Source organism: Oryza glaberrima, chromosome 7 (genome assembly GCF_000147395.1).
Source record: "Oryza glaberrima chromosome 7, OglaRS2, whole genome shotgun sequence".
NCBI lineage: Eukaryota > Viridiplantae > Streptophyta > Magnoliopsida > Poales > Poaceae > Oryza > Oryza glaberrima.
In genome coordinates, this window is record NC_068332.1 from 21,676,047 (window position 1) to 21,687,292 (window position 11,246).

Below are 11,246 nucleotides of genomic sequence, written 5' to 3' on the forward strand. Positions count from 1 at the left end.
AATGCCTTCTCTCCCTCCACTTCTCTTTCCCTCTGGGCCGACCCGAGCCAATCCCTTGCGCTCGGCCCAAATCCCGGCCAGGCCGACGCCCTCCCCCTTCTTTCTCGCTTCCCTTTCTAGCTGCGCCAGCCCAATTAAGAGCTCGTTGCCCGACCGGGACGCTGCTGGTATGTGAATCTTGTCTCTGCTACCAGTGCCCTGCCTCAAGACCTCGTTACTACGCTCGCCAGTTGCCCAGTTGTTCGTAGAAACTAGAAAGACTTTCTTGCCTGTTAATGGGTAGAGAGGGTAGTCATCGTACATATGGCTATGTTCACTGCACGATTGGTTGCTTGCTAGTAATTGATTTGTAGGTCAGTCCTACGGGAATATCACTTAGTACTGAGTAGCAAAAGCTTTCAGTTCCTGTGCTAAGTATGACGTTCATGTTTTTAGTTTTTACCATATATGACGTTCATATTTTTACCATATGACTTTTAGTAGAATCATATTTGTACCATATGAATTTCAGTAGAATCAATCTGACTTACCATTCATGTTTTTACTGTATGACGTTCTAGGATCCTTCGAGTTTCTATTTTTCTACACAAATAATTCGATCTTTTCTGCATGAATCTTTTGTCGCACAGAACAACTATAATAGAGTGAAATATCACAAAATGAACAAGGTAAACTAAGAAATAAAAAATCAACTAATCCATCAGCATCACAAAGTATATAGGATAATAGGATACTGACATCAGTGGAAAGCAGAATGTATTGGTTTCAGAAAGACCTGAGTTCCTCCGTGTTCAGGCTTCTGAATGCTAAACCAATCTTCCTCGACCACTTCCTTGGCCATACTAATTTGTTCCGTATTACACCAATATCAACTATAGTTGTGGTAAAGAAGAGTAAAATGTCACAAAATGAACAAGGTAAACTACGAAATCAAAGTCAGCTAATCCATCAGCGTCGCTGGGGAATTTGAATGACGCAAACAGAATTGAGTCCACCAGTCTAGAGTAACCAACATAAACAACACTTTGGATGTATTCATAGTTTAATAAATTATCTACGAACTATATACAAAACATACATATTGAACCCTTAAGGTCAGGTTGTCTAAGAGGCTCTGCTGTCTAACTGTGTATAAACATCAGGACTATGCGATGCAGCTAAACTATTATCAAGCTACAAGTGATGATCCTCCAGAATTAAGTGTACAATGTTTTGTAACTACATGACACATTTGGTACGACAATGCAACGGAACCTCTTCTGCAGTGAAAAAATGATCACGGGGTCCTGATAATTTTAATTGCTTCCCCTCTACTTCTCATGTCACTCATTAAAGCAATTTGATGCAGAAGTTGGGCAATCCTCTGCAAAAAAGCAAAACAAGGATCTAATGAGAGAATATCAATGCATAAACTGTCTTGTGAATATTTATTGTTGCTCAATGCACGCCTGAAAGTAATACTACGTAGCTTACATGACACAAGACTAACATCTATATATATGAGTACAAAGATATACTACTTTTCTCCAATTTATACAAGATTTTGGTGTTGTGGAGCATAATTTCCCCATGTAAAAACATTGCTTCATAGGACGATGACTAAAAAATTGTTGAGAACTAATGCATATTGTAATACTTAGAAATGCAAAATGCTAAAAGGCAAAGACAAATTAGAGCAAGAAATTATCCAATTTATATTTTTAGAATTCAAGTATGATGTGATGCATCCAATTTCTTTCACTCAACCTAATGCATGAAAAGTATAACAAATTGATGGATTTTCAATTCAAGGCTGCTTGACGATGGTACACCATCAGTACCACCATAGATGCTCAGAGGGGATTCTTACTGGAACCACTAAAATATTCAGAACACTACACTAACAAAGAATAGCCAATTAACATTCTCCAACCTCAAGAAACAGTATCAGTATGTGAAAAGAACATCAAGAGGATACATGTAATGGTGAAACTATCAAAAGGCACTAATTTAAAGAACAACAAGAGGATACGTCAAGTAAGTGAAAAGAACATCATTGATGTGTTTCCTAACACTCTAATGGTGAAACTATCAAAAGACACTGCCGGTGCTACTGCTACAGCACGAGTCATGACAGCGGTGAACAAAACATTTCGATAACATCTCAAATCTTTTCTACGATCACCACAAAGAGTTATAACTCATTCACTGAACTGTATACTGAAATTCCAGTGATACATGTAACTAAACAGAATAGCAAGTAGAAACCGTACAAATATTGCCAATTACCGATTGTATTCCCTAAAAAGTTGAATCCTTTACTATAGAAAAACCAAATATCTAACTCTGTTCTCATTCTGTATGTTCCGAAACAACCTCTGCGATGATAGAACATGATACTCACTTACTGAACCATAGACCGAAATTCCAGTGATACAGCATGTAACTAAACATAAAAGAAACTGTACAAATATTGCCAATTACAGATCGTATTCCCTAAAAAATGATCATCTTAACTTCAGGAAAAAAAAACCCAATTTCTTGATTACCACAGTTACAAGCTCGAAATTTATCGCATCATTGCTTAACTTCTAAAGTTCCGATAGATATTGCACATGAATATCTACCAAATATCTTGGAAGATGTAATTGAATATCTACCAGACATCTAAAACCCACATGTTCCTCGCCTCATCACCCAATTCTCTAGCGTAATTGTTCATGATAGGGATGATCGCACGATCGCTTCGCTACTACTCCTACACGAATAGAGGAGTGACCCTCGAGTCGCCCACGCGCACGGCGGCTCGGGGGCGAACCCTAGCCGCCGCCACCGCCACCCACCCTCCTCCTCTCTTTGCCTCGCCGCCGCCGGAGTTCGCCGCCGGTCAACCGGGCGGGGAGCCGGGATGGCGGCTGCGGGGCCATACCGCGGCGACGCGCCGTCTCCGGCGCGAGGGAGGCGGGGCAGAGCGCGGCGAGGGAGGCGGGGCAGAGCCAGGCGGAGTGCGGCGCGCCGGTGGGCGAGGGAGGCCGGGGATCCGGCACCGCGGTGGCCGGATCCGGTGCACCCGCGGCCGGATCTGGCCGCGCGGCGCAGGGCTGCGGCGGCAGCGGCGCGAGGGCCGCGCGGCGGCGGACGCGGCAGCGGCGCGAGGGCCGCGCGGCAGCAGAGGAGGCGGCATTGCGAGGGCCACGCGGCGGCAGAGGCGGCGGCGGCGCGAGGCCCTCGCGGCATGCTGCGCGGCAGCGGAGGCGGCGTCGGCGCGAGGGCCACGCGGCGGTGGCAGCGCCGGCTCCAGTGCGAGAACGAGAACAACGCCGATGCCGATGCCTCGCGGGGCTGTGACGACGCCGGCGACGTCCTGCTCGCCGCTCCGGCAGAGGCAGCGCGGGGAACGCCCGCTTGGCGGCGTGTCCCTGCCTCTCTCCGGCCTGTTGTGTGCGGGAAGGAGCCATGGAATGGTGGACTGGGCTAGCTGGTTGCCGAGGAGATGACAGGGTGGTTCGGCAACAGCTGTTGTGTGGGACGGTGGTGGCAATGGATGAAATCGCTGGCGAAAGCCTTGCTTATCCCTTGGCTGGCGTGACGACGACGACGTCTTTGGCGTCGTTCCCTTGTTGGAGGCGTTGTTATGGCGTCTTTCTCCGTCGCCATCAATCTCTAGGTGAAAACTGTGTTCCGGTTTCCGGACAGGCGGTGGCGGCGTTTCACGTCGTATCCTTCATGGGGGCATCGTCTTGGAGAACACTACCCTTGCATCGATTGTTGTTGGTGTACTCCTGCGTCAGCTCGAAGCACTAGATGCCTAGGTTTGGCGAGGCCTTCTCCTTGGCTCCTTTCTTGTATTGGTGGCATCCAGCTTCTTCGTTTGTCTCTGTGAGGTGGAGTCGGAGCTACTACGTCGTTGGGGTGCGACGATGCTTGGCAACGATAACATTTGCAGTTTCTCTCTAGGAATGTTGGTGTTGCTAATACAAGTTTCGGCGTCTCAGGGGCTTTGGCTGATGTCCAAAGTGTGAGCTCGGTGTTGTTTTGCTCGTTTTGGTGGTGCCTCCAATGATATTACGATCGCCGTGAAGTCGGAGCTGCTTGGTCGTTGGACGCCAAGCTCGGCAACGATGACATGTGCTTTGTGATGTCAAAGTCATGTGCCACTTCTTCAGCATCTCGATGTCGATGTTCGTCTTTGGATTCCGCCGTGGTAGTTTGGCTAGAAGTTGTGTAGTGCTCCGTGTGCTGTGTGGTTTGTACCGGCCACGGTTGAGGGACTTGGCGAGTTTCTACTCGCCGAGTGGTTGTATTTTTCTTTTTCTGTAACCCCGTCTGGGTTTTTACTCCTGCTTAATTGAAATATAATTGGCAGTTCTCCTGCCGGTTTAGTTTCAAAAAAAAAATTGTTCATGATACCAGAATACCGACGACGAAATTAACCAGAAAATCGATAGAATAACAGAAGTATAGAGATTTCAAACCTTATCCTTCTCCTGCGAGAGCAGCACGAGCAGGTCCCTCTCCCTCCTGTCCCGCCGGCGCGCGTAGAGCAGCGCTCCCACCACAACGGCCGCGCCCGCCGCCGACCACACGGCGGGCCTCACCGCGGGGCACCCGCACGTCCCGGGCACCATCAGCCCCTCCCGCACGGCCCCGACACCGGCCGCCCACGCTCGCCTCGCCGCCGCGCGGCACCTCCCCCACCCCCACAGCCACTCCCCATCACCAAATTCATCATCATCGTCATCCTCCTCGCCGTCGTCTTCCTCTCCTTCCTTCGCCGCAGCCTCCTCCGCCTCCCCCTCGACGCCGAGCCCCTCGTGGAGGCGCGGGGGGAAGACGTCGCAGTCGTCGAGGCCGCCGTCGTCCACGGCGGCAGCGCCCACGGCGACGACGGTGGCGGTGGGCGTCACGAGCTCCCAGGCGTCGGGGACGGCGGGGCCAGGCGGGGAGGAAGACGGCATCGAGCCGAGGGATGACGAGGAGAGCGAGAGGGTCAGCGTCTTGGGCTTGAGGAGGAGGTGCGGGTTAGGGGAGGGGAGGAGCAGCGGGTGGAGCGCCGAGTACGGCGATGCCGGCGCGGAGAACGGCGGGGACTGCGGCGGCGGCAGCGCTGGCCTCTCGTCCATGGCTGCGGTTGCCGCGGCTCACCGGCGGATTCCGCTTCGATTTGCAGATGGTTTGTTTGGATCTGGATGATCTTTCATGTGGCGCTCGAGATCGATGACGACTGCTGCTGGTTTTCACTCCACCTGTACTGAATGGTCCGAGTTGAAAGGACAGCGATGTGTTTAATCCCAATTCAATTGAAATCTCTAGCATGCATTCAAATCTTATACATATTTCACACGAATTGCAGATTATTAAGAAAGAATTTGATACTCCCTCCCTCCCATAATATAAGGCATTAATATAAGGCATTTTCAGTTTTTGCTTGTAACGTTTCACTACTCATCTTATTTAAATTTTTTTTCAAATATAAAAAACGAAAAGTTGTGCTTAAAGTACTGTATATAATAAAGTAAGTCACAAATAAAATAATTAATAATTTTAAAATTTTTTAAATAAGACGAGTGATCAAACGTTATAAGAAAAACTTAAAATCCCTTATATTATGGGACGGAGGGAGTATTAATTTGGAATTTCAGATTAATTTGGTTTGTGTTTACATTTAGTCGCGACTAAAATCTTTTTAAGCGTGTTTTCTCGATATTTTGAGGCTGTTTGGCACAGCTCCAGCTCCACTCCTCCTGGAGCTCAACCAAACACAGCTCCACCCAATGAAAGTGGAAGTGGAGCTCCACCCAATAGAAGTGTTTAGTCTTTTTAAGCGTGTTTTCTCGATATTTTGAGAATGTTTGGCACAGCTCCAGCTCCACTCCTCCTGAAGCTCAACCAAACACAGCTCCACCCAATAAAAGTGGAAGTGGAGCTCCACCCAATAGAAGTGTTTGATCTCCACCAAAACTGGAAGAGTTGGGTTCACTGGAAGGAAGTGGAGTACCAAACAAGCCCAAATCTACTAGTAGTACAACTTTCAGGTTAAAGTTTGAATCTAATTTAGTTGAGGTGGGCCATCAATTTTGCTTATAATAAAAACTTAAACTTGATTTGGTTGGGGTGCGCCAGGCCCGGGCTGTAGTGCAACGCCTGGGCGACACGCGAAGGCCCCAGTGGCAAGCCACTGTGGTGGACCCTCCCCCACAAAAAATAAATTTAATATCGAAGTGAGCACATGGCCCACATATCAGATATTAAACTGATAAGAACAGATACTACACTTGATCTTAGCCAAAAGGCCGAGAAAGGTATGCTTTGTGACAGAGCCCTGCGCCTCGTTTTATAGCTCGCGCGACCGCCTCATCGAGCTAAACAAGCGAGGTGGTACTAAACCATCGGGAGGAGCAAAGCAAACGAGGCAACAACGCTCGTACTGTAAGCAGTTTCCCACCAATTGGGCCTCGAAAGTTTCCGTGTGGCCCATCGTCCCCGGCGCGGCCGCGGCCCAACTCCTTCGCGTGGAGGCGGCGACCGCTTCAGCCTCAAAGTCTCGAACCCCTCCGCCGCCGCCGCCTGGCTGCTCGGCCGCTCCTCCGCTTGCTCTCCCTTGCTTCCGAGGGCTCCGCCGCACGGGGTCGTCGCGGTTAGAGGGTGGGCTCGCCGTCGAGGAAGGCGGGGGTGTCTGGCTCATCGAGAACAGTGCCGAGGGGAATCCGGGTTGCGGGGGCGATGGCCATGGCCGCGGCGGAGGCGCGGGTGCGGCAGGAGAAGGTGAAGAAGTTCGAGGACTTCGTCGACCGGAGACTGAAGCCGGACCTTGTGAACACCATCGCGCAGCGGGACAAGGTGTTCCAGCAGCAGAAGACCTTGTAAGATTCGCTTCCCGTAGAATCTTGTATGTAAAACCTCAATGATTATTGTGATTCCGGGTTACCGTGTTGATGCGATGCTGATTATTATGGCCGTTGATTTCGGTTTTTGGATGGTCTCAGCTTGGACTTGAAAAGGAACATCGAAAATTTGGAGAAGAATGGAGTCACCAGTATGCGATCCATGGTCAATCTTGGCTCTGAGGTGTACGCCCAGGCAGAAGTGTAAACCCTCGTCCTCCCTTTACATCTTCAGTTCTGGATAAGACTCAACGAGTTTTGATATAACTTCACTGATGAATTGAGTCACCATGTGTTAACAATATACACTGACGCGGTATATCGGAACAGCTGGATACTACATTATTCAAGTTAAATTTTCTGGAAGTGCACATGCAGTTGATAGACCATTGGCAATGGGATAATGTGGTGTTTCTACATGACTGTGTCGTTTCCATCTAAATAGTGGAAATAGGGTGACAGTCCTGGTTGGAAAAATAGTATTAGCATATGGAACATAGTATAACAAACTTATTGATTTTTATTTTTACTGGTTATTCTGATAAAAAAATATTCTTGGTTATTGACACACTACATAACAAGTAGACTTGGAGTTTGTTCATGTTGATATTTCAAGGTCTTTAGCCTAGCTCTGGAGAGTTTGGATAGTTACAGAAAATCAGTATGAAGTGCAGAAAAACTTACCCTTCTGTAACATGAGTGATATATCCGTGATATATCCTCTTTATTGTTCTTGATCTTTCCAGATTTACCTTTGGTTCCTTACTGTGTACCTGTGGTGACTTCTGCAGGCCAGATACAAGACACATTTTTGTGGATATTGGTCTAGGTTTCCATGTGGAATTTACTTGGCAGGAAGCTTTGCAGTTTATATCTGTAAGAGAATCAAGGTTGGCAAGGTAACTCAATTCTTAGAATTGGCTATGAAGATCATGTTTTTTTTTGTGTCAAAGAAGTTGAGGAATAGGAATCTTGATGGTTGAGGGAAGTTTTGATGTGCTTTATGCTTCTTTTAACACAGTATCCACAATTAGCATATATTTCATATGTCCTGTTTTGTTATTGTTGAAAAGGTGGTTTGAGTTTTTTTTCCCCTCATAATGTTATTTATAGTTGAAAATGTGGGTTTTGTTTTTTCTTCTTCTCAAGAGAGGACATATAAACTCAGGAACATATTATATTCTTGAGTAGGTTTTTTATAAAACCCTGGGTATCTATATGTATCCTTTTGGAGGTTGACGTTTACCCAGGCATCAAGGACAAAAGGAATGTATTTATTTGACATTTTAGTGTGCTGATCCTGGGTGCTATTGGTGTGCATCAGATATTCTGCGCGCACTCTCCAAGTCTCCATTGATAAGTTCAGAAAATTTTACTAAAATGACCTATTTTCACTGTATCATTTCTTAGCATTCTAAACTGCTACTCTTCACACTTCACTGATTCAGCCAATAGATACCTACTCTGTATTTTCTTAGATGTGTCAATTCTCAGATGAGTTTGTTCCTACTGCTGTTTCAATGATGTTATGCTAACTTGGATCCAATTATGCTACTCTGGAAGCCTTCCTTGTCAATTGCTGATTTTGCAGTATACTATGTTTGACCGTAGATATATAGGCCTCTTGTGTGTGTGTGTGTGTGTGTGTGTGTGCCTGTGTGGGTATATAGGTAGACAGGCTGGGTCTTGCTCATGTATAGTGGCAACCACTGTTGATGTTGCATGCTCCCTCCGTCCCCAAAAAATCCAACTTCTGCCTATGTCTAGGTTCGTAGCTAGAAGTTGTTGTTTTTTTGACGGAGGTGTAGGATATAGTTGACTCAGTCTGCGCTGGATACTTGGATCTAATAATACTGAAGCATCAACATCAATATGATATGTATTCAAAGATCATAGTCATAGTGTGTACTGTATAGTGGCAAACTTTTTTTGTTGCCTTTATATCATCTAATATACCGAACCCCATATTTTCCGGGACAAAAACTATTACAGTTGAAGATTAGCAGACCTTAGCAATTAATCATATTGCTTTGTGCCTTGCTGCTTTGATGTGTCAACTTCCCGTTCATAAAACACAGGTTTTCAATTTGACAGATACTATGTTACAGGTTTTCAATTTGACAGATACTATGTTTTGTTTAGGATCGACTGCGATATTGTCACTGCAGCATATTGTCGTTAGTCCCGATTTCTTTTGAATGTGATCTGGGCTTCTTTCCTATTTCTCTAATTTTCCTTTTTGGGTTTCCTGTGGCTACATTTGTTTGTATGCCAATATGTTGGTGCTGTAATTTTCCCTTTTATATTTACGCTTTTGTTTTATTTGATGCCTGATTCCCTGTAGTAAAATACACATACTAATCCTGTATATTTCCATGTTTGCAGACAGATAGATGAGTACACTCATCTCATCGCAAGCATAAAAGCGCAGATCAAGTTGGTATGTAAAAAAACTAAACTAGTTGCTCACTATATAGGTGATACTTGGCAGTACTCTGGATTATAGCTAACCTATATGCAATTACCCGTGCAGGTATGTGAAGGTATCCGCGAACTACTCGAGCTACCAGCAGAGTAAAGGTGAAAGTTGGCAATGCAATCTTATGGGGGTGCTTGGTAGAATGACTTGCGCTTTTGCTTTTCTCACGAAGGCATGGTCGCCCATCTTCGAACATGAAAGATTTTACATGTACTGTTGTGCAAAAGATGGTTTCATACACTCATCCCTGTAATAACATTCATCTAATCAGATTAACTACAGTAGAATTTCGCTATGTGAAATCAACGCAAACACTGTGAAAACTTGTTGGTTGATGCAACTTCTGATCTTCCCTAGATTCCCAAGTCATAGTGTACATGGCATGCCTTGGAAGCTCATGGCATGTTCCATTTTGTCATTAGATTAGAACAATGAAAGGAAGTTAGGAACATGCCATTTTGCATATAGATGTGTCAGTCAAGACAGCAGAGCAAGGAAAGTATATATTGGGCTATTGGCACTTCATCTGGTAAGGCATAAAGCTTTTGCCTTTGCCGCGAAGCTGCCTTATTGTCTTTTCCACTTTCCACTTGGAATCAAACAAAACTTGCCACCTTAGCTTTTGTTCCCTTGGCTCCATCATACTTAATTTTGCTCTCTTACATTATCAAGTGATTAGGCCCGAAGGTTTCGAAGCTTTTGTTCCTTCCTGCTCGGCCTTGTTTGACCCTCTTTTCTCTGTATTGATGCAACTCAATATACCTGGGTTACTGTAGTTGTTGTCTACCTCTTCCATCCTAAAATAAACAAACCTTATACGTGATGTGACACGTACTAATATTACGAATCTGGATATGTGTATGTCTAGATTCGTAGTAATAGAATGTATTACATCACGTATAATGTTGGTTTATTTTAGGACGGAGAGAGTACAGGGAACACATAGCAACAAGGTTTCAGAGTTTTTTGTGGAGCAAAACACCGATTGAGATCCTATGCTCAAAGTCAAATCACTTTGAGTCACTGAACATGTCAGTGACTCTAAAAACACATGACTTAAGTTAGAGGATAATTCGTGAAACACGTACTATCGTAATAATTTGATCTGAGCCTTGATCATGACTCGGACGATTACGACATAATGTGTCCTAATGCACCTTATTGGTATCCTCCTCTACAATACAGTTTATGCACTTAGGGCATGTATAAAGGTAGAGCTTAGAATGGTCTCTTTGTTAATACATATCACTTAGAGACTATTCTCCTACAATAGTTAAGACAACAAGAACTCTTAACCATTAATGCACCAAAAATATTTTTTAAGTACCATTCTTTCCTTTTCTCTACCTCCATGCAACAAAATTTCCTTTAATAAACGTTAAGAGTCGACTCTGACCCGTTGTCATGCGTAGCAACCATGTTTCCCTTTCCTCCACTCTCTCTCTTCCACGTCATCAATTTTACTTACATGGAAACGAAGAGAGACCGTTATTACACACCGTTGTACATGCCCTTAGGGTGAGTTTGAGGAGAAGGTGATTGAGGAGAATACAGTTTATGCGCTTAGGGTGAGTTTGAGGAGAAGGTGATTGAGGAGATTGGGAAGATACGTAAAACGAGGTGAGTCATTAGCTCATGATTAATTGAGTATTAATTATTTTAAATTTTAAAAATAGATTAATATGATTTTTTAAAGCAACTTTTCTATAGGAAATTTTTGCAAAAAACACACCGTTTAGTAGTTTGGAAAGCGTGCGCGCGGAAAATGAGGTGTTATCTCCCTCAATGTTACTCGAATGAACGTAGCCTTAGGGTGTGTTTAAGGAGAAGGGGATTGGGGAGATTGGGAAGATACGTAAAACGAGGTGAGCCATTAGCATATGATTAATTTTCAAAAATGGATT

At 45.1% G+C, this 11,246-nt stretch overlaps 2 protein-coding genes and 1 non-coding gene across 3 annotated transcripts; 1 reads left to right on the forward strand and 2 right to left on the reverse strand.

Moving 5' to 3' along the window:
- Positions 1-582: 582 nt before the first annotated feature.
- LOC127780627 (uncharacterized) lies at positions 583-5,452 on the reverse strand. Its single transcript, XM_052307553.1, has 2 exons — positions 4,455-5,452; positions 583-1,363 (listed from the first exon to the last, which is right to left on the reverse strand). The coding sequence occupies exons 1-2, from the start codon at positions 5,100-5,102 to the stop codon at positions 1,277-1,279; spliced, it is 735 nt and encodes a 244-aa protein (XP_052163513.1). The 5' UTR covers positions 5,103-5,452; the 3' UTR covers positions 583-1,276.
- A 636-nt stretch (positions 5,453-6,088) lies between these two features.
- Positions 6,089-6,285, reverse strand: LOC127780989 (U2 spliceosomal RNA). Its single transcript, XR_008018879.1, has one exon. It is a non-coding gene; the product is annotated as a U2 spliceosomal RNA (small nuclear RNA).
- Positions 6,286-6,395: 110 nt separating this feature from the next.
- On the forward strand, positions 6,396-10,000 carry LOC127778652 (uncharacterized). The gene is made up of 5 exons (XM_052305271.1): positions 6,396-6,842; positions 6,966-7,067; positions 7,655-7,762; positions 9,249-9,303; positions 9,397-10,000. The coding sequence occupies exons 1-5, from the start codon at positions 6,703-6,705 to the stop codon at positions 9,439-9,441; spliced, it is 450 nt and encodes a 149-aa protein (XP_052161231.1). The 5' UTR covers positions 6,396-6,702; the 3' UTR covers positions 9,442-10,000.
- Positions 10,001-11,246: the final 1,246 nt, after the last annotated feature.

Coding starts and splice junctions, on each gene's coding strand:
- LOC127780627 (XM_052307553.1), bottom strand. CDS start 5,102: ATGGACGAGAGGCCAGCGCTGCCGCCGCCGCAGTCCCCGCCGTTCTCC. Junction 1,364..4,454: donor TCTCGCAGGAGAAGGATAAG/GTTTGAAATCTC, acceptor GCTTTTTTGCAG/AGGATTGCCCAACTTCTGCA.
- LOC127778652 (XM_052305271.1), top strand. CDS start 6,703: ATGGCCATGGCCGCGGCGGAGGCGCGGGTGCGGCAGGAGAAGGTGAAG. Junction 7,068..7,654: donor GTGTACGCCCAGGCAGAAGT/GTAAACCCTCGT, acceptor TGACTTCTGCAG/GCCAGATACAAGACACATTT. Junction 7,763..9,248: donor AGAGAATCAAGGTTGGCAAG/GTAACTCAATTC, acceptor CCATGTTTGCAG/ACAGATAGATGAGTACACTC.